The sequence below is a fragment of the Callithrix jacchus genome, chromosome 3 (genome assembly GCF_049354715.1).
Source record: "Callithrix jacchus isolate 240 chromosome 3, calJac240_pri, whole genome shotgun sequence".
In the NCBI taxonomy this organism is placed as follows: domain Eukaryota; kingdom Metazoa; phylum Chordata; class Mammalia; order Primates; family Cebidae; genus Callithrix; species Callithrix jacchus.
Window position 1 is genome coordinate 57,934,912 of NC_133504.1, and position 22,119 is coordinate 57,957,030.

Genomic DNA, 22,119 nt, shown 5'->3' on the forward strand with positions numbered 1-22,119 from the left:
TGTAAACTGTTCATTCTTTTGTTAAACGTGTCATACTACTTGATATATCTAAAATAAAGTTTTGTTTTGTTAATGCAGGGGGATTGTTGGGGATTCTCAAAGATCTATTACACATGAACATATGGCAGCAGTACTGAAATTTATTTACTAAGGTCTCCAAGTCCTAAAATACTTAATTATCACAATAAAACAGAAAATGTCTACTATAGACAGATATTTATTAAATAGCTATTTACACTGTCCTGTCTATTTCCTTAACTCTGGGCAAATTATAAGCCCTCATAGTCCTTGAGAGTATGAGAGATGGAAACAGTTGCCTGTTGTGACCACTTTTAATCTTATATTCAATGATAAATGGGTAGTAACTCCAGAGAACCATACGGTAGAGAGAGAAGGGAGCTTTTGCCATTTTTTTCTAACATCTTTCAGATTGTGTTTTTATTTTCTTGTGGTCCCTCTTAGTCTTTAAGACCAACTTTGATAGTCATTTTGTACTAATTCTAATTTGTCCTAATTTTAATTTAATGCCCAAATATCAATTTGACTTGATACAGAAAGATTGGCTCAACTCAATGGGATTTATAATAAATGCTAAAAGCAACCATTCTTTTTTTTTTTTTTTTTTTAATTTGAGATGGAGTCTCATTCCGTTGTCCAGGCTAGAGTGCAGTAGTGTGATCTTAGCTCACTGTGACCTCTGCCTCCCGGTTTCAAATGATTCTCCTCTTTAGCCTCCTGAGTAGTTAGGACTACAGGCTAATTTTTTATATTTTTAGTAGCTATGGGGTTTCACTGAGTTAGCCAGGATGGTCTTGGTCTCCTGACCTTGTGATCTTCCCGCTTCGGCCTCCCAAAGTGCTGGGATTACAGGCATGAATTTAAATAGAATCCAGTGTATTAATCAGAGATAGAAGAAATGTATAGCATTTTTGGTCAGTCTATTAATCTAAGACACGGTATGTGTTAACTGTATCTCTTAATTGAAATAGAAATATCAGAACTGGGCGTTGCTGACGCCTGTAATCCCAGCACTTTGGGAGGCAGAGACGGGTGGATCACCTGAAGTCAGGAATTCGAGACTAGCATGGCCAACACGGTGAAACCCCATCTCTACTAAAAATACAAAAATTAGCAGGGTGTGGTGGCACATGCCTGTAATCCTAGCTATTTGGGAGGCTGAGGTAGGAGAATCACTTGAACCCAGGAGGCAGAGGTTGTAGTGAGTGAAGATCGTGCCATTGCACTCCAGCCTGGGTGACAGAGTGAGACTCCATTTCAAAACAAAACAAAAAAGCAGAAATAGAAATATCATATCTTGGTTATTTGTGCATATTAGAAGGAAGCCAGAGCAACATTATTGTATGTACTAGAAAACCAGATTACAATCTGTACCTACTGTTTTAGTGACAAAAAAAATCAGGACTCTTTAAATATTGAAAGGCAATATTTGTTGTCTGTATGAGCAAGTTTTCCTTTTCATATTCTAAAATGAACTATAGGTGCTTATGTTTTACTGAGTACATATTTATAAATCTTTCAGATTTTGAACCAGCATGTATTACCTGTTAAAAATAGTGATGGATATGTGGATGGAAAGTAATTATTAACTCAGTGTTATACTATTGTTTTCAAATGGTTTCCCAACTGTTAGAATAATTTAGAATTTTTTTACAATGAGCTTGAAGATATCTTATGTGTGAAAGAACGGAGTGACTATTCATGGTCCTTGCCTTACCCAGAGGATTAACATTTTTCCTTTCAGTTGATTTTCTTTGCATTTATTTTTCTTGTGTAGTTTACATCATATTGAATAGTCAGCAAATTAAATTCTTCAGTATTAAGCTCTTACCCTGCTTTAATTCTTAATAAACCTCACCTCTTCTAAATATTGAACTGTCCACACAAGAAACATTGATGGGGGTGGGAAATTTTAATTTTTCAACTTTTTTTTATAGTGGAAGTGTTTGTTCCTCCTTGTGTATCAACTCCAGAATTTATCCATGCTGCTATGAGGCCAGATGTCATTACAGAAACTGTAGTGGAGGTGTCAACTGAAGAGTCTGAACCAATGGATACCTCTCCTATTCCTACATCACCAGATAGCCATGAACCAATGAAAAAGAAAAAAGGTAGGGTATACTTATACATTTCTGAGAAGGCAGGTGAAATTGTTTTCTGGCATCTGTCCTCATCAAGGGACATAGAAAATAGTATATACTGTAGATTTAAGATTAATGTTATCTTAACCAGATATTCTCAAAGAATCAACATTGAGGTTTTAATGTAGTATTTTAACGTACTCATACTATTTAAAGGAGTTAACATGTAAGGCTTGAAGATAGTTGCCTGACAATGATATTTTAATAGGTGTTAGACACACAGAAGGCAGATAGAGATTCCCTGTACGTTGTCTTAACTTTATCTTCTCCTTGTTGATCCTTTTATGGGTACTTAGTTACTTTAAAAAAAAAAGAGAGAACATTTATTCTTTATTTTACAAAGTCTGAACTTCTGCTTTTATGGATATTTTTTAAAAAGCCAGGCACATCTGTAGTTCTAGCTGCTCAGGAGGTCAGAGGGTTGCTTAAGCCCAGGAGTTTGAGGCCATTATGAGCAACATAGCAAGACCCTATCTCAAAAAACCCAAATAAACAGTGATATATATACATGTCATGCTATATATTATATATAGTATGACATATATATTATATGTATATTTTTTCTTTTATAATATATAAACTGATATATATGTCATACTGTATATTTTATAAAATATAAAATACATGTCATACTATATATTTTTTATATGTTATATTTAATTATAAAAATTATATATTTTTAATATAAAATATATAGTATGACATATATTTTATATAATTTTTTTCTGCTTTGAAACACTTAGATTGCGAGTAATATATATCAGCAGTCTTAGTGTTTTAAAGCAGAAGGTATGAGGTAAAAACAGTGCGATATATAAAATAATATTATATATAAAGAGAGACTTCTAATTGGCATAAACTCACCAGTGGGTAAAGAGCATTTCCACTTACTATTTGACTCCTGCTGAAATTTCTGGTGCCCCGATGACTATGGGTAAGTCGCAAGGCTCTAGCACATTTTCAACATCATGAGGAAATGGGCAGTAAGTGGGTCCTTTTCTGTTCAAATCAAAGGTAAAATTGGAAATAAATGAAATGCTAATTCTTTTAGAAATGAAATGATTTAGAAATGAAATCTAGGGCCGGGTGTGGTGGCTCACGCCTGTAATCCCAGCACTTTGGGAGGCCAAGGTGGGTGGATCACGAGGTCAAGAGATCGAGACCATCCTGGTCAACAAGGTGAAACCCCGTCTCTACTAAAAATACAAAAAATTAGCTGGGCACGGTGGCGCGTGCCTGTAATCCCAGCTACTCAGGAGGCTGAGGCAGGAGAATTGCCTGAACCCAGGAGGCGGAGGTTGCAGTGAGCTGAGATCGTGCCATTGCACTCCAGCCTGGGTAACAAGAGCGAAACTCCGTCTCAAAAAAAAAAAAAAAATCTAATTCTCCTCTAACTGTTCACATTTTAGAGTAAATTAAGTAAAAAATAAAAGTGTGTTTGAAATAATGGCATTTTCTCTTACTCATTAAATATAGTGTTTCATATTGCCACAATTTGTACCATTCTGTGATCGTTGCTATAAGGGAGATGAGAAGAAGACTGCTTTCACACATGTATATATGTAGCTCGAGAGAGGTATAAATAAGAGAGTTTAGGAGGAAGAATTACTTTCTGATGTAAACATTTAAAAACAAAAGGCATACATATAAATAGCCTTATTTACCCACTGTGTGCTGGAGGTAGTACTTAGCTGGTTGCATCCAGTGGGAGCTGTCACAAAATACTTGCATTTATTTAGATTTAAGCCTGAGCACGATGACTCTCACCTGTAATCCCAGCACTTTGGGAGGCTGAGGCGGGCAGATCACTTGAGGTCAGGAGTTCAAGACTAGCCTGGTGAAATCCTGTCTCTACTGCAAATACAAAAATTAGCTGGCTGTGGTGTTGCATGCCTGTAGTCCCAGCTTCTCAGAGGCTGAGGCAAGAGAATTGCTTGAATCCGGGATGTAGAGGTTGTAGTGAGCCGAGATCCTACACTGCACTCCAGCCTGGGTGACAGAGTGAGACTCAGTCTCAAGAAAAAAATAAAAAAAGATTTAAAAGGAGATGGAGGCTGGGCGTGGTGGCTCAAGCCTGTAATTCCAGCACTTTGGGAGGTCAAGGCAGACAGGTCACCTGAGGTAGGGAGTTCAAGACCAGCCTGACCAACATGGAGAAACCCTGTCTCTACTAAAAAATACAAAATTAACTGGGCATGGTGGCACATGCCTGTAAGCTCAACTACTTGGGAGGCTGAGGCAGAATTGCTTGAACCCGGGAGGCAGAGGGTGAGCCAAGATTGTGCCATTGCACTCCAGCCTGGGCAACAAGAGCAAAACTCCATCTCAGAAACTAAATAAATAAAAGAAGATGGAAAAGATCATGAAAAACAGGGGCCATATATGGAATGAAGATATGATATGATATAAATGAGGAAATACTTTGCCAATTTAATACTAATTTTGTTTATTTCTGTGAAAGCTCTTAATGACCATTTAAAAATTACAAGGCAGGGTATGCTGGCTCACGCTTGTAATTCTAGCACTTTGGGAGGCTGAGGCAACATGATTGCTTGAGCTCAGGAGTTCAAGACCAGCCTGGGAAACATAGTGAGACCTCATCTGGAGGAATGAAAACAATTAGCCAAGTATGGTGGCACACGCCTGTAGTCCTGGCTACTCAGGAGGCTGAGGCAGGATGATTGTTTAAACCTGGGAGGCTACAGTGAACCATAATTGTGGCTCTGCATTCCAGCCTGGGTGACAGTGAGACCGTGTGTCAAAGAAAAGAAAAATACATTTAACCATTCTGTCTGCAAGGGAGAGAGTGAAAAATAAGAGTATCATTATTTATATTTTTGTGGTTAAGAACATTTGGGATATACAAATTTAGGTTATTTTTAAATATCAACCCCTCTTTTTATTTTGAGAGCTTTTAATATACTAATGTGCATTGTGCATCCTGTTATCTTCCAAGAGAAGATAGCATATGATGATCTAAAAGTTAATATGACTATAGAGCCCATTTTTCTACAGAAGAAATTTATCAAGGAACATAAGTTTGGACGTGCTGCTTTATGAGAAAGTAAATTAAGCATTTTTACACTAACTTTTCTACTAAGCTGGGCTTTTGTGCTAGAATTTAGGAGATGCTGAAGGTGTTTTATTACTGTCTTGATTCATACATATAAATATTATTTAGATTGAGTAATTAAGCTGTATTCTAACAGAGACCAGCAAACTTTCTGTTTTAATTTTTGTTAAAACAGACTTCTTGATTAGAATTGCCAGAATTAGCTGGGCTCAGTGGCTCATATCTGTAATCCAGCACTTTGGAAGGCTGAGGTTGGACTGATCACTTGAGGTCAGGAGTTTGAGACCAGCCTGACCAACATGGAGAAACCCCATCTCTACTAAAAATACAAAATTAGCCGGGCATGGTGGTACATACCTGTAATCCCAGCTATACTCGGTAGGCTGAGACAGGAGAATCGCTTGAACCTGGGAAGTGGAGGTTGCCGTGAGCCAAGATTGTGCCATTGCACTCCAATTGGGCAATAAGAGCGAAACTCCATCTCAAAAAAAAAAAAAAAAAAAAAATTACCAGAATTAAATACTAAAATATATGCATTTTGAAATACAAATGTTAAGATGCTTTAATTAGCTCTTTATATAATTAATCTAACTAATGCTTCCTAATGAAGCATAGAGTGACATCAGAAATCTCAGCTGTGGAATAATCACCAAATCAGTAATAGTATATTTGATCTTAAAATACGACCAGGTGCCGTGGCTCATATCTGTAATCCCAGCACTTTGGGAGGCCAAGGCAGGCAGATTGCCTGAGCTCAGGTGTTCAAAGCCAGCCTGGGCAACATGGTAAAAACCCATCTCTACAGAAAATAGAAAAGTTAGCCGGGCATGATGATGTATGCCTGTAGTCCCAGCTACTTGGGGGGCAGAAGCAGTAGCATTGCTTGAGCCCAGGAGGTGGAGACTCTAGTGAGCCATGTTTGCACCACTCCACTCCTCCAGTCTGAGTGACTTAAAACAAAAAAATATAGGCCAGACAGAGTGGCTCAGGCCTGTAATCCCAGCACTTTGAGAGGCCAAGGCGGGTGGATCATGAGGTCAAGAGATCGAGATCATCTGGCCAACATGGTGAAACCCCATCTCTACTAAAAATAAAAAAATTAGCTGAACATGGTGGTATGTGCCTGTAGTCCCAGCTACTTGGGAGGCAGAGGCAGGAGAATTGCTTGAACCTGGGAGGTGGAGGTTGTGGGGAGCCAAGATCACACTACTGCACTCCAGCCTGGTGACAGATAGAGACTCCATCTTTAAAAAAAAAAAAAAAAAAAAAAAAAGGTTTTGTGTGTGTGTGTGTGTGTGTGTGTTTGATCTTAAAATACAACATAAATATTCCCAATTTATTTCTTGAGGCTGCCTCTCACCTGCCAGTGTTCATCCATCTGTGCTGAGGATCCAATATGACTCATTTCAGGCTTAATCCTCTTTAGCGTAGTAAAGTATATAGCCCTTACTTTTTTTTCTATTCCTTGTGGATGCTGGTCTGTCTGAGGGAGCCTTATGGCAAAAATGAGGAGGAACAAAAGGAAGGGCACAATCATTTATTAGACATATAAAATAATCACTTGGAAGTTTTTCACCCATATAATATATCTGTGGAAGTGGAGAAATTGAAACACCTATGCTTAAATTCTTCTGAATTAACTTATACAGAGCAGTTGAAAGTGATATTTTTTACTTTTCCTCATTTGAGTTCAAAGGGCTTCGCAGATTGTCAGATCTTCTACAATAAGTTGCTAAAGCTGTTTCTAACAATCCCGTAGAACAGAAAAATAAGTTCTTAACTAGGATTTGTTTCTATTGCTACACTAACATAAAAGATTAGCAGATCAAAGCTCTGACCAATGTATATGGCAGTCAAGACTCTGCCAATGTATATGACAGAGATTACTACTGACTGCTATAATCCAAAATATAAAAGTGTTTTTAATATTCCTTTTAGAAGCAGCTTTTCATACACAGAGTATATTCATCTACAACTTAGTGTCCATTTAAATGAATAATGTGTAATCAGAAAGTCTGCTAATCGTGCCTCTCGTATTTTTCTTGTTTTCAACGTATGGTTTCGATATCTTATTTTTTCAGTTGGACGTAAACCAAAGACCCAGCAATCACCAATTTCCAATGGGTCTCCTGAGTTAGGTATAAAGAAGAAACCGAGAGAAGGAAAAGGTAATTTGGGGAGGGTTGCTTTGGAAGTGAGATGATTTTTTTTCAGTTAGGTGACATTTTTGCATTTGTAAGAAACTTATTTCTAGTACATGCATATGTGAGAATGCTGTCATTGGTAATAGTTCTTAATAAGGGATGTATCAGCATCACATGGGGAGCTTTTTCAAAATATCTGTGCCCAGTTCCTACCCCACAGAGATTCTGTAGCCATAGTAGTATTATGGGGGATATAGGAACTTTTGGAAAAAGTCCTAAGGATGTCTGATAGATGTCCTTCTTAAGAACATTGACTAGGCTGGGCGCGGTGGCTCACACCTATAATCCCAGCACTTTGGGAGGCCGAGGCAGTGGATCACGAGGTCAAGAGATCGAGACCATCCTGGTCAACAACGTGAAACCCCATCTCTACTAAAAACACAAAAATTAGCTGGGCATGGTAGTGCACGCCTGTAGTCCCAGCTACTCGGGAGGCTGAGGCAAGAGAATTGCTTGAACCCAGAAGGCGGAGGTTGCGGTGAGCCGAGATCGTGCCATTGCACTCCAGTCTGGGTAACAACAGCGAAACTCCGTCTCAAAAAAAAAAAGAACATTGACTTAGGCGATGTGTGTATGTACAGTAGCACTCATCCTCAGTTATAGCCACCTATAATTTAAAAGGGGTTGCAACTAAGCCTTGTTTCTAATAGATAATTTCTTTCTTTCTTATTTTTTTGAGACAGAGTCTTGCTCTGTCTGTTGCCCAGGCTGGTGTGTGGTGGTGTGATCATGGCTCACTGTAGCTTCTGGGCTTAAGCTATCTTCCCACCTCAGCCTTCTGAGTTGCTGGAACCACAGGCATATGCCACCATGTCTGGCAATTTTTTTTTATTATTTAAATTTTTTGTAGAAATGAGGTCTCACTATGTCACCCAGGCAGGTCTGTAAACTCCTAAGCTCAAGTGATCCTTCTGCCTCCACCTCTGAAAGTGCTGGGACTACAGACATTAGCCCCTGCACCCAGTCTGATACATAATTTCTTAACTGTTTAGAAACAATGCAAAACTTGAAGACAAGCTAAATTTAATTTTCCAGTCAACAAATTTCAGTCACGTCAGTCACAATTCAGAACAAAACTATGTTTTTCTTGTTTTTACAGATGGGGTGGAGTGCAGTGGCGTGACCATAGCTTACTACAGCCTTGTACTACTTTGGTTATAGCCTCCCAAGTAGCTGGGACTACATGCACACACCACCGCATCCAGCTAATTTTTTTTTTAGAGATGAGGTCTCATGCTTTGTTGCCCAGGCAGGTCTCAAACTCCTGGCTTCAAGAGATCTTCTCAACTCACACTCCCAAAATGCTGAGATTACAAGCATGAGCCACACTGTCCCTTGCCTATTTTTGCTTTAGAATTTGTATATCCTCATTAAAAATAAAAATAGCACCAAACTTCCCCCCATTCTGTACTTTCTTAATTTGTTGAGGAAGATGATTTCAAGTACCATTTCTTTTTAAAATTATTTTTATTACTTTCTTGTTATCCTTTATTTTTATTTTTTTCTTTTTGCAGAAAGATTGAGTTTTTTTTTTTTTAATTTTAAAAAATATTTTAAAATCTTTTGTAGAAACAGGTTGTCCCTGTTTTGCCCAGGCTGGTCCCAAACTCCTGGCCTCAAGCAATCCTCCCACCCTGGCCTCCCAAAGTGTTGGGATTATAGGCATGAGCCACTGCATCTGGGCTTTAATTTTCTTTTCACTCAGTTTCTGACAGATAAAATACCATTTCAATAGTGGTTTTAGATGTGTTCTGTCTGTTAAGCTGATATCCAAAAATTTATCACTTCTATGAGTAAGTGTTTTCAGACCAGTAGTCAATAGTTGGATAAATTTTGCATTAATATATTTAAATTTATTCTGTTCTTATCAGGTGGTTTGACTTAATAATTTTAAATAATTAAAACAGAAATTAAGTCTAATTAAAAAAAAATTGTCTCCAGTAAGCCTACCAAGAAATTTGGTATTTAGTTAGACCAAAAAAAAAAAAAAGTTATACTGAAGACTTATTCAGGAAGTGGTGACCCAATTTGGGAGAGGCTTAGGATACTTTTCTTATTTCCTTGTTTGTCTTGGTTGTTTTACACTTCTAACATCTTAGGTTTTACCTTTTAATTTATATTGAAGACTTTAAAAGTTAACATAGTATCAGTAAACATTAGAAAAGTAAACTGTAAATATACAGTTATTACTGTTGGCTTTTAAATAATTCTTATCCTTAGTGGTATCTCTTATACTCAGATCTTGTGCTTAACACTCGAAAAACTTTGTGACCAATTTTTACCAATTAAAACCACATCTCATTACAATTTCAGTCTTATATTAAATTTGAGGCAATATGTTATAATGTAATGTAATAATTAAAGCTATAACTGTCAAACCTGTATTCAAAATCCAGCCAGTGTTTTTTCTTCTGCAAAATTGTGATAATGTTTGTCATAGGCAAATTCCTTATTACCTGGTGAGGAAAGCTTCTCTTTCTGAATCCTATTTTCTTTAAAACCAGATACAGAATTTTTAATTAAAATAATGTTTTTTCCTTAGAGACAGGGTCTCAGTGTGTCACCCAGGCTGGAATACAGTGACATGATCAAGCTCACTGCAGCCTCAACCTTCCAGGCTAAAGTATTCTCCTCTTTCAACCTTCTAAGTAGCTTTGACCACATGCATACAAACCATGCCTGGCCAATTTTTCAATTTTCTGTAGAGATGGGTCTCCCTATGTTGCCTAGGCTTTTCTCGTATTCCTAGGCCCAAGTGATCCTCCAAACTTGGCCTCCTTAGAATTGTTCATTTCAACTTGGGGATGACAACATGGGTGCAGTGAGTATTTAAAGATAATCTGAGGGGTGTTGATGAGTCTAATTAATTCAAAACATGGAAACATTTATCTTATGTACAAGGTACTGTCTATGTTACATAAAAATTTCTTCTAGAATAAGATCTTTGCTTAGATTTACTACTACTACGTGAACAAAATAAAAATATCCCAGCTACACATTTTGATGTAATTAAAGATTATACATGGTTTGTTTTAATAGTTTTTAGGTAGTGATACTGGTGTAATAAATAGGGTCCCAGAGATACAAATGTAACATTGTGAAATTAAAAGTCAGCTTTTTTAGGTTAGTAGATGCATAATGGGCTCAACTCTGCATTATTAATGAATTTACTGAATTTTCAGGGAAAGCCACAAATAAAGTGAACATGCCAGAGGAAAAGTGTCAGTATTTTGATTGAAGGTGTTGGGGTAGCTATAACTTGTTTTGGAAGCTTCCCAACATAACCTGTATCTTAGATCTGGATTTAAGTATAGTAAATGAATAGTACATGGGCTCCGACAGATGATCTCCCTTTTTCTTCTCAGGACTCTTTTCTGTTCTTTTTGATTGAGATGGAATCTCACTCTGTTATCCAGGCTCAAGTGCAGTGGCACAATCTCACTGCAACCTCCGCCTCCCAGGTTCAAGCGATTCTCCCGCCTCTGCCTCCTGAGTAGCTGGGATTACAGGCACCCGCCATCATGCCTGGCTAATTTTTGTATTTTTGTAGAGATGCGCTTTCACCATATTGACCAGGCTGGTCGTGAACTCCTGATCTCAGGTGATCTGGTTACTTCAGCCTTTCAAAGTGCTGGGATTACAGGTGTGAGCCACTGCGCCTGGTCTTCTGTTCTTCTATCAATAAGAACCTTGGCATCTAGAGGTTATGAAGGGAATAAAGTAAAAGCAACCTGAAAAGCCTCTTCTTCTCATGACCACTGCCCACTACTCTTCCCTCCTTAATAAAGGGGAAAAAGGTGTGATACTTTCTTCCTTTTGGGATTAAGTTTTTATTTTACTTGCCCAAATTCCTTTTTGTTCTTTTATGCAAATCCTAACCATCTTCCAAGACTTCATGATGTCCTACTAGTCCACTTTATTTTCACTCCTGGAATCCTACAGACATTATTTTCAGTGATTATTTGGGATATAATTAATTATGCATTGCTTTGTAATAGACCTTATAGTGTTTCAAATTGTTATTTATTTTTTGTATTGTTGTTTAATTTGTCATCTACTTTCTTTGCCCTTCTCAACTAAATTATAAATTCCTTGAGGCAGGAACCAGCTTTTAAATTCATCTCCATATCCTTAAGCATAGCATGTGATGAATAAGCATTTTATTCTGCAGAAATATTCTAATATTTCCTCATTTAAAAATTTTACTAGTAGTGTGATCCAGAGCTAATGTTATAGTTAACATTTGATGAATACTTGACTAGTTCTAAGGAATTACCATATTTTTCCATTTTAGGACCTCATATTTTAAGACTGATGTACAATGTCTTAAAAACTTAAGTTATATATATATAAGTATATGTAATGAAATCCTTTGAATATATTACTTATCTTAGTCTGCTGGGTATAATCAGTAGAAAATGATTAGAAATTTTTTTAAAAATCTGTTCTTAGAGGCAGTAATGTTCTTTTTTTTCCCCCCCTGAGATACAGTCTCACTCTTGCCCAGGCTGGAGTACAGTGGTGCAATCTTGGCTCACTGCAGCCTGCACATCTTGGGTTCAGGTGATTCTTGTCCCTCAGCCTCCCAAGTAACTGGGATTACAGGTGCACACCACCATGTCCAGCTAATTTTTGTATTTTTAGTAGAGACGGGGTTTTACCATGTTGGCCAGGCTGGTCTCAAACTCCTGACCTCAGATGATCCTCCTGCCTTGACCTCCAAAAGTGCTGGGATTACAGGTGTGAGCCACCACACCCAGCCAACAGTAATGTTCTTTGATATCAAGTCTTTTTTTTTTTTTTTTTCCAAGATGACATTTCACCATGATGGTCAGGCTGGTCTTGAACTCTTGACCTTGGGTGATCAACCCACCTCGGCCTCCCAAAGTGCTAGGATTACAGGCGTGAGCCATGGCGCCTGGCCTTGATAACAAGTCTTAATTGACTGGAAGTACGGAGGAAAATGATAAGAATATGCTTAAGGGGTTGAGAGTAGTTTGTATTTATAGTACATATACCTCAGAGTTCATGCCTATAGGTGAATCAAAGAAAAGTAAGTTTCTTAAAAAAAGATCCTAGGCCTGATGCCTAAAAGTTTTGCACATTTAATTGCATTTTGCAAGTACCTTTTGTTGAATTTTGATCATGGAAATTAGGTTTATCATATGATAAAGGTGTGAATAAATGTATTTTTTTCAGAGTTTAAATCTGTACAAACTAATAAATTTGATTATATTTAATTCAGCTTAATTTTACCTAAGCAATTTGCCTTTGCCTTTACTGAACTCAAAATCTAGGATAGGGTGATATGTAATAGTACAAAATCCAGGAACCTGTATTTTAGCATCATAACTGTAAGCGTACATAGGAGATACCATTTTTAAAAAATAGAAAGAGGCCAGACGTGGATCATGCCTGTAATCCCAGCACTTTGGAAGGCCAAGACAGTCAGATCACAAGATCAGAAGTTCGAGACCAGCCTGGCTAACACAGTGAAACACTGTCTCTACTAAAAATACAAAAATTATCCAGGTGTGGTAGCAGGCATGTGCCTGTAATCCCAGCTACTCAGAAGGCTGAGGAAGGAGAAGTGCTTGAACCCAGAAGGCAGAGGTTGCAGTGAGCCAAGATCGTGCCACTGCACTCCAGCCTGGGCAACAGAGCAAGACTTTGTCTCCAAAAAAAAAGGTGGAAACAAATATATTCAGCATTTTTATGTTACAATGAAGGACACTTTATTTACTTTTAATTATGTTAATGAATTTTAAAATCAATGTCTATCTTTGTTTTTAAAGGAAACACAACCTATTTGTGGGAGTTTCTTTTAGATCTACTTCAAGATAAAAATACTTGTCCCCGATATATTAAATGGACTCAGAGAGAAAAAGGCATATTCAAGCTGGTGGATTCAAAGGCTGTCTCTAAGCTTTGGGGAAAGCATAAGAACAAACCGGACATGAACTATGAAACTATGGGACGAGCTTTGAGGTAAAAATGCAAATGAGCTAGTATTCAAACAAAATGTATATTATCTATTAGCTGTTTAAAGAGAAGCTCAAAATCCTTTACAGCTTTTAACCTTGGGGGATATTCTAGAGGAACCCGTAGATTTGGAAATAGGTGGGGAGAGAGGAGTTTGGTCTAGATGCTTATTATTTTAACATCATTGGAAAATTCATTTTTGCAGGAAATGTGCTTTTGCTCTTAGGACTATTTCTTAATAGAAATTGTGAAGTTGTAGGCTTAAAAAAAAAACATTAAACCTAAACAAGTTACCGTTCCTAAAGTTAATTTGTTTTTTTAGCTTTTAGGAGTTTGTTATAAATGGATTTATTTGATATGAAAATTTATCTGAAGTTTTAGCAGTTTGGCTGGGCGTGGTGGCTCACAGCTGTAATCCTAGAACTTTGGGAGGCTGCAGCGGGCAGATCACTCCAGGTCAGGAGTTAGAGACCAGCCTGGCCAACATGGTGAAACCCTGTCTCTACTAAAAATACAAAAATTAGCCTGGCATGGTGGTGTTCACTTGTAATCCCAGCTACTCGGGAGGCTGAGGTGAGAGAACTGCTTGAACCTAGGAAGCGGAGGTTGCAGTAAGCCAAGATTGTGCCATTGCACTCCAGCCTGGGCGACAGAGACTTCCCCCCCCCCACCAAAAAATTATCAGTTTGAGAAACCCACAAAATTCTTTCACTGTAAAGGATATGGCTTATTCTAATAAAGGATGTTTTTAAGTGAACATGTGGCTTATGTGACAATATTTGCCTATCTCTACTAAGCAAGTGTGGCTTAGGTAATTTTTCCAGTAACATCAGTTTGTTTTTATAACCTATGTAAATCAGAAAACAATTTACACCAGCATCAGTATAGTAAAATATTCTATGGTAAGATAAATTATTTCCTTTAAGAAAAAGAATGAACTTTCAGCTACTTTATAGATCTTAAGTGTAGGACCTTGACACTGGGTTCTAACTTCATTCCTACTCTAAATTTGTAACCTTTTGGGCAGTCCAGGCAGTAATAGCTTCTTTTTTTCCTCATCTGTTATTAGGGATAAGGGAGTGTTTCTGTTAGTATCTACTGTACATGGCCTTTTTGCTGGGGGTGGAGTGGGGTGGAGAAGTAATATACTTGATTCATTTAGTACATTTTTGCCTTACAGATACTACTACCAAAGGGGAATTCTTGCAAAAGTTGAAGGACAGAGGCTTGTATATCAGTTCAAGGATATGCCCAAAAACATAGTGGTCATAGATGATGACAAAAGTGAAACCTGTAATGAAGATTTAGCAGGAGCTACTGATGAAAAATCATTAGAACGAGTGTCACTGTCTGCAGAAAGTCTCCTGAAAGCAGCATCCTCTGTTCGTGGTGGAAAAAATTCATCCTCTATAAACTGCTCCAGAGCAGAGAAGGGTGTAGCCAGAGTTGTGAATATCACTTCCTCTGGTCATGATGCTTCATCCAGGTCTCCTACTACCACTGCATCTGTATCAGCAACAGCAGCTCCAAGGTAAGTCAGGCAAACCATTAGTTGTAATGTATTTACTTTTTTGTTGTTTGTTTTTGAGATAGTCTTGCTCTGTCACCCAGGCTGGAGTGCAATGATGTATTTACCTTTTTAAATAGTCTCCTTGGTGAAAATTCAATGTCCCTTTGCTTAATATTAGTGTTCTAAGAACCCAGTGTTGTCAAGACTTTGAAAAGTGCTTGATATTTTTATTATTTTTTCATTGTTGTTAAAGTAGACGTCTTGCTGGGTGCATTGGCTTACACCTATAATCCTAGCACTTTGGGAGGCCAAGGCAAGAGGATTGCTTGAGGACAGGAGGTCAACACAAGCTTTGACAATATAGTGAGACCTCCTCTCTACTAAAAATGAAATATTGCTGAGCATGGTGGCATGCACCTGTAGTCGTAACTACTCAGGAAACTAAAGCAGGAGAATCACTTGAACTTAGGAGCTGGAGGTTATAGTGAGTTAAGACTGCATATTGTACTCCAGCCTAGTTGACAGACTGAGACCCTATCTCAAAAAAAAAAAAAAGCAAAGCAGCAGATGTCTTAAATAACCTGAATTAGTTGGTTTTATAGATGGGGCTTAATGTAGATTTTAGTTTTGAAAATACATTTTTAATATATTTTCATGGTATTTCATATTCTAAACAGGGATTGCCAGTATCTCTGAAAAATTCGGGAGCACTGGTTTTATACATTTTGAATTTGCATTCATCTTTTACTCAGGAGACCTATTTTCTCATTTGGCAATAATCAGCTTTTTTCTTTCTAATGCACTAGGACAGTTCGTGTGGCAATGCAAGTACCTGTTGTAATGACATCATTGGGTCAGAAAATTTCAACTGTGGCAGTTCAGTCAGTTAATGCAGGTGCACCATTAATAACCAGCACTAGTCCAACAACAGCAACCTCTCCAAAGGTAGTCATTCAGACAATCCCTACTGTGATGCCAGCTTCTACTGAAAATGGAGACAAAATCACCATGCAGCCTGCCAAAATTATTACCATCCCAGCTACACAGCTTGCACAGTGTCAACTGCAGACAAAGTCAAATCTGACTGGATCAGGAAGCATTAACATTGTTGGAACCCCACTGGCTGTGAGAGCACTTACCCCTGTTTCAATAGCCCATGGTACACCTGTAATGAGACTATCAATGCCTACTCAGCAGGCATCTGGCCAGACTCCTCCTCGAGTTATCAGTGCAGTCATAAAGGGGCCAGAGGTTAAATCAGAAGCAGTGGCAAAAAAGCAAGAACATGATGTGAAAACTTTGCAGCTGGTGGAAGAAAAACCGGCAGATGGAAATAAGACAGTGACCCACGTAGTGGTTGTCAGTGCGCCTTCAGCTATTGCCCTTCCTGTAACTATGAAAACAGAAGGACTAGTGACATGTGAGAAATAAAATCGCAGCTCCACCGTAGACTTCAGGCTGTTAGTGGCAGTACTGATGTAAACATTTGCAAGGGAAGTCACCAAGAAAAGTCAAAGAAGACTTTAAAACATTTTTAATGCATATACAAAAACAATCAAACGTACTGGAAATAAATTACCTATCCCATGTTTCAGTGGGAAATGAACTACATATTGAGATGCTGACAGAAAACTGCCTCTTACAGTAGGAAACAACTGAACCTGTCAATAAGAAAGGATTGAAAGGGACCAACCAACTCACTACGATATCAAGTTACACTAAGATTTGGAACACTAACATTCTGTAAGAGGTTACATAGTTTTCGGTGGGGAGGGGTTGGGATGGGTGATCTCATTGTTACATATAGCAATTTTTGATGCATTTCATATGCATACCAGCAATTATTACTGTGTTTGCACAGTTCTCACTTAACTGGTGCTATGTGAAGACTCTGCTAATATAGGTATTTTAGAATGTGAATTGAAGAATGGATCCAAATACTTCAGAAAGAGGATAGCAAAAAAGATCTAGTGCGATTTTATATATATATATATATATATATATACACACACATATATATATATCATATAGCTTAAGCTGATTTAAAACAAAGGCCTTAGACTAATTTTTTGGTTTTCTTTCTTGAAATAAGCTAATGGCTTGTTTGTGTAAAGCTTTTTTATTAAAAGAAAAATTTTAAAAATCTTGTACCTAGCACAGTATTGTTATAGAATTTACATGTAACATTTTATATGGTAGTTTAAGTCTGTCAGTTTCTTAATTGTGGACAAATTAACAGTTGGCTCTGGCCTTTTGCTATAACATGCCCGTGTCACTCGCTTAGCCCTGGCATTTGTGCAGACATCATTTTCAGTTCTGCTGTCACTTGGAAGTTCAGGCTCAGCATGAATTTTTGTCAGGTAGCTGTAATACCTGGAGTTTTCTTTCTTTTTCTTTTCTTTTTTTTTCAGTTGAAGTTTATGAGGGAAAGTACCAGTGTTCAGATTTGAACTATAATAGTTTGTATATTCAACATTTGAAGTATATTCTATTTTGTTGTACTCTTGTTTCAAAGTGTATTCAAGTAGGTTTTCTGAAATATAGAAATGAAATTTATCTTCTGTTTTGGTTTCTGTTGATATTTTTAACAGTATTTAAAAGCCAGTATAGAAGTGTTTTAGTTAAGAAGTGATAAAACATCCCTATTTCTCCTTCCCAACTACTGCATGCAGAAATTCTACTTTTGTTTTGTTCCATTATATTAATATTTGGCAAATAACTGGATGTTGCCAGTTTCTAATTATAATGATGAACTATAATGTTCTGCTTAACATAATGAATTTCGTATTTTAGTTGGCTGCAGTTAAAGAATTTATATTTATAAAACACTTCAAATCAGACCAATTGTTTCACAGTCAGACCTTTTGTGGGTAAAAAGAACAGTTACTCTTCTAGCCCTTTTACACATTAGGAAATTAAGGTATCTGAAGGTATCTGAAGGAATTATGTAAACTATGTAATTTCACTACTGTCACTCCATATCTTAATGCTCTTTCTACAACAAAGAAAAGTTGTCTATTTTTACACCTTTTAGAAATTTAGATGAACTCATACTTAACATTTTTTGTCCTTTGTGCATTTGATCATATACTATTTAGGTCAGAGATTGTTTATAACAATTCCCTTTGTAATATTTTAAACTTTTTCATAACTGTATTACTTTTCAAAACTGTGATACTTTTCAACAAAAGCTGAAAGAAAAACTCACTTGATTTCTTGCCCATTTGGGAGTTACTCTCAAATTTGACCTCCTTTTAAAACATTTCCAAAATATTTCAGGTTTGAAAATTGATATTATGTGCTTTGGCACTTAATTGTATTATCTTGTTTATTGCACTGTGACTTCATTTGTTTAGTCATGTCTTCCATAATACTCATTTTGAGCAATGATTATATTTTATGCTATACCTACCCCTCTCTCCAAGTGCTGAACATATTAGACACTTGGGTCAGACTTTTACTTATTTTGGGAATATTTGCTAAGAATCTAAGTCACCTTGCTTAAAGACTTTCCTTCTATGCTGGATTCTTAATTGGTTCTAATAGGGCTAAACCAGGACTACTTAGCTTACCCCTGCCACTCTACTGGAAGTTTTTGTGTTTCTTTGAGAATACATCTAAAGTCTAGACTTGAGGCCAGGCATGGTGGCTCATGCCTGTAATCCCAGCACTTTGGGAGCCGAGGTGGTTGGATCACTTGAGGCCAGGAGTTTGAGACCAGCCTGGCCAACATGGTGAAACCCTATCTCTACTAAAAATCCAAAAATTAGCCAGGAGTGGTGGTGCATGTGTGTAATCCCAGCTCCTCAAGAGGTTGAAGTACAAGAATCTCTTGAACCTGGGAGGTGGAGGTTGCAGTGAGCCAAGATGATGAAGCCACCACACTACAGCCTGGGTGACAGAGAGATTCTGTCTCAAAAAAAAAAAGTATAGACTTGGAAACATACATGTTAACAGTATATACTGATCAGAATGTTGCAGATTGAAATTATCAGTCATACAACTCGCTCTGATCCTGCCTGCCTGGGCTTTTAATCCTAGCCCTTCTAAACTATAAATTAACATAATTTATGTGTCCAGTATATTAGAGGGAAAAAAACCCCACATAACCATGGATTGATGCCACTACATTTTCCAGCCTCACTAGATCTTTAAATTATGATCAGTAGTCTTAACAATGTATTCTTTAGTCCACTTTCCAGCAATAATTCCAGCCTTCACCACCCTTCTTACCAAAAAACCAGTATACCTCTATAGAGAGAACATGGTCATGAGCTGTGAATTCCCTCCGTTCCTGGACCCCTTGCTACAGAGGATTTACTTATTCTAACATCCATCCTTACCACCTGTCTCAGGAAGGAGGTGCCTTTCCTCCTGTTCTCAGCATCTCCCTTTCACACATTCTTGGTTTCATTGTTCCAACAATTAACAGCCTATCATTCTCTCTCTCTCTCTCTCTCTCTCTCTCTCTCTGTCTCTCTCTCTCTTTTTTTTTTTTTTTTGAGACTGAGTCTTGCTCTGTTGCCAGGCTGGAGCGCAGTGGTATAATCTTGGCCCACTGCAACCTCCGCCTCCCGGGTTCAAATGATTCTCTTGCCTCAGCCTCCCAAGTAGCTGGGACTACAGGCATGCGCCATTATGCCCAGCTAATTTTTGTATTTTTCTATTTAGGTTTCACCATGTTGGCCAAGAGGGTCTCGATCTCCTGACCTCGTGATCCACCAGCTTCGGCCTCCCAGTGTTGGACCGGCCTGTCTCTTCTTTTTCTTTAAATAGCCTGCAGTCTGAATTCTTGCCTAGAAACAGTTCTCCGTGAGATCTCCAATAACCCAATTGTCAAATCAAACAGACACTTTGGTTCACTTGATCTCATGCCTACTTTTCAAAACTCATTTTGTTTCCCACTTTTACTTCTTCTCTAACCAACTTGTTTTTTCTTAATCTGCTTTCTGCCTATGGGGTTCTTTTCCTCATAGAATTGTTTTAATGATTAAATGAGTTAATATATTAAGGATTTGGAATTAGTGTCTGGCACATAGAAAACACTCATTAGATATTTAATTACTATTATGATTTCACTAGCAGAATTGTTAGATAATCTCATCCATGGCTATGGTTTTTACTACCAATGTATTGTTACAGCATAGACTTTTATGCTGTCTTTTTTTTTTTTTTGAATGCTTCATGACAATTGGTGTCATCCTTGCACAGGGGCTGTACTAATCTCTGTATTGTTCCAGTACTAGGATATGTGCTGCTGAAGCAGGCACTACTAAGTCTTAGATGGGTTTATCTAATTGCCAGTAACCCATTACTCATGCTAGAGGCAACCTGGGGGTGATCGTAGATACTTTACCTCCTCTAATCATTAACCAAATTTCTACTCAAGGTACCTTCTAAATACCTTCTTTTCTATCCTCCCTATCTTTGTCTCACTAAGCCTTCGTCTAATCTCTTCTCCATAATACCAGTTGAGAACTTTTCAAATGGGGCTTACATCACTCACACCGTTGTGATTGCTTCAGATTCTTCAGTGGCATTTCTTGCTGAAAAGATACGCCTGAGCATAACAATTAAAGGCCTTTGATCTGGGCTCTGCCTATCTCCCCAAACCTCATTCTCTTGCTACTCCTCTTTTAGACTTAGCTGGGCTATGGACATACTATAGTATTTTTTCCCAAATATTCTAGGCATTCATACCTGAGCCATCCATTAATGGCTTCTTTCTGGACAACTCGTTCCTCATTCACTACATTGGAGTTCAGTTTTATTTACTGAGATACAAGGTGACAGACTCAAAAGTTTCTGAACTAGGTATGGAAACCATTCAGGTTGGGGAGTGATCTACTGTTGAGTAAGCTCTGAATATAGAGGCCAGAAAGAGGAAAGCATATAAAAACAGGGTGAGGAAGAAGAAAATCAGCAGTGGAAGTCAAGGACTATTCACAGAGAATAAACAGGACAGATAAGGTAACATTTCAAGATATGGTGGCATCAGCAAGTGCAGCAGGAAAGGCAAAGCAAATCAGGTGAAAGGTAAAGCCACTGAGATTACACTGACAATGAGAGGTTAGTTTCCGTGAGGGGTGGTGGTGAAGCCAGAATGTAAGGGATGGGCACCTGGTACATTACTTAGTGGCCTGTGTGACACCGCATACATTCAGGAGTGTACATTTCGAATTACATTAACAAGTCATGTCTAATTACTAATTAGATAAACCAAAGACAAAATTTTGGTACTGGGGTTATTTATAAGGTCTCTATGATCCTTTTGCTTTAAATCTCCTATCCTTTTATAAGGGTACTGCAGGGCACTTTATATTTTTGAGAGGCAAGAGTAACCCTTTAGTATCACAGCTGTCAAAGCAACTTTTCCCTTTATTTTAGCTTTTACCTATTCGTGGTACTGCAAATCTTCTGTGGTTGTGATTCATTTAGTCCAGCCCCTTTGTTACAATCACTGTCCCCCATAATTAAAACATACTCTGTAGGAACTGAGTACACTGTGATGCCAACCCTGATGGAAGAATAAGATACTTTTCATCCTTTACAGGGGCACTTATTTCCCTCCTATCTGCATTACACCTACAAACCTTTGAAACGTGCAGCAGGGAGAATTATCTGAGCACCCATAACTATCTTTCTGAACACTGCAACTCAGTAGTAATGCTTTGGGTTCAAGACTAAAAAACAATACATCACAGCTTCCAAACTGAAAATATAATACAAGTAAAACAATTGCTTAATGTAAAATACTGCATATCAAAGATGAAACAAAAGAAAGCTGAATTATAAATAGGCTGTAAACTAACAGCAGAGTTACTTACTCCCAAGATAATTGTTCACATCCATTGCACTGTAGTATCATATTTTTTGAGATGGAGTCTCACTGTGTCGCCCAGGCTGGAATGCACTGGTGTCATGTTGGCTTGCTGCAACCTCCACCTCCTGGGTTCAAGTGATTCTCCTGCCTCTCAGCCTCCTGAGTAGCTGGGATTCCAGGTGCGCGTCACCATGCCCAGCTAATTTTTTGCATTTTTAGTTTCACCATGTTGGCCAGGCTAGTCTCGAACTCCTGACCTCAGGTGATCCACTCGCCTCGGCTTCCCAAAGTGCTGGCATTACAGGTGTGAGCCATTGCACCTAGCCTGCATTGTTGTATCTTAACTTTAAGAGACTTGTCTGTTTCAA

The 22,119-nt window shown here is 37.9% G+C and overlaps 1 protein-coding gene and 1 non-coding gene across 19 annotated transcripts in view; one reads left to right on the forward strand and one right to left on the reverse strand.

Moving 5' to 3' along the window:
* Positions 1 to 17,475, forward strand: part of ELF2 (E74 like ETS transcription factor 2) — a 131,571-nt gene extending 114,096 nt beyond the window's left edge. For 10 of the 18 annotated variants that reach the window (XM_078366486.1, XM_035292927.3, XM_017970239.4 and 7 more), the window contains 5 exons: positions 1,956 to 2,129; positions 7,314 to 7,400; positions 13,232 to 13,424; positions 14,599 to 14,949; positions 15,735 to 17,475. In XM_078366486.1, the coding sequence (XP_078222612.1) occupies positions 1,956 to 2,129; positions 7,314 to 7,400; positions 13,232 to 13,424; positions 14,599 to 14,949; positions 15,735 to 16,359 (1,430 nt within the window). In that variant the 3' untranslated portion in view covers positions 16,360 to 17,475. The remainder of the gene's footprint in view (positions 1 to 1,955; positions 2,130 to 7,313; positions 7,401 to 13,231; positions 13,425 to 14,598; positions 14,950 to 15,734) is intronic. The other 8 variants (XM_078366490.1, XM_002745348.6, XM_035292932.3 and 5 more) reach the window with 3 other exon arrangements.
* A 2,619-nt stretch (positions 17,476 to 20,094) lies between these two features.
* Positions 20,095 to 20,198, reverse strand: LOC118152551 (U6 spliceosomal RNA). Its single transcript, XR_004741303.1, has one exon. It is a non-coding gene; the product is annotated as a U6 spliceosomal RNA (small nuclear RNA).
* Positions 20,199 to 22,119: the final 1,921 nt, after the last annotated feature.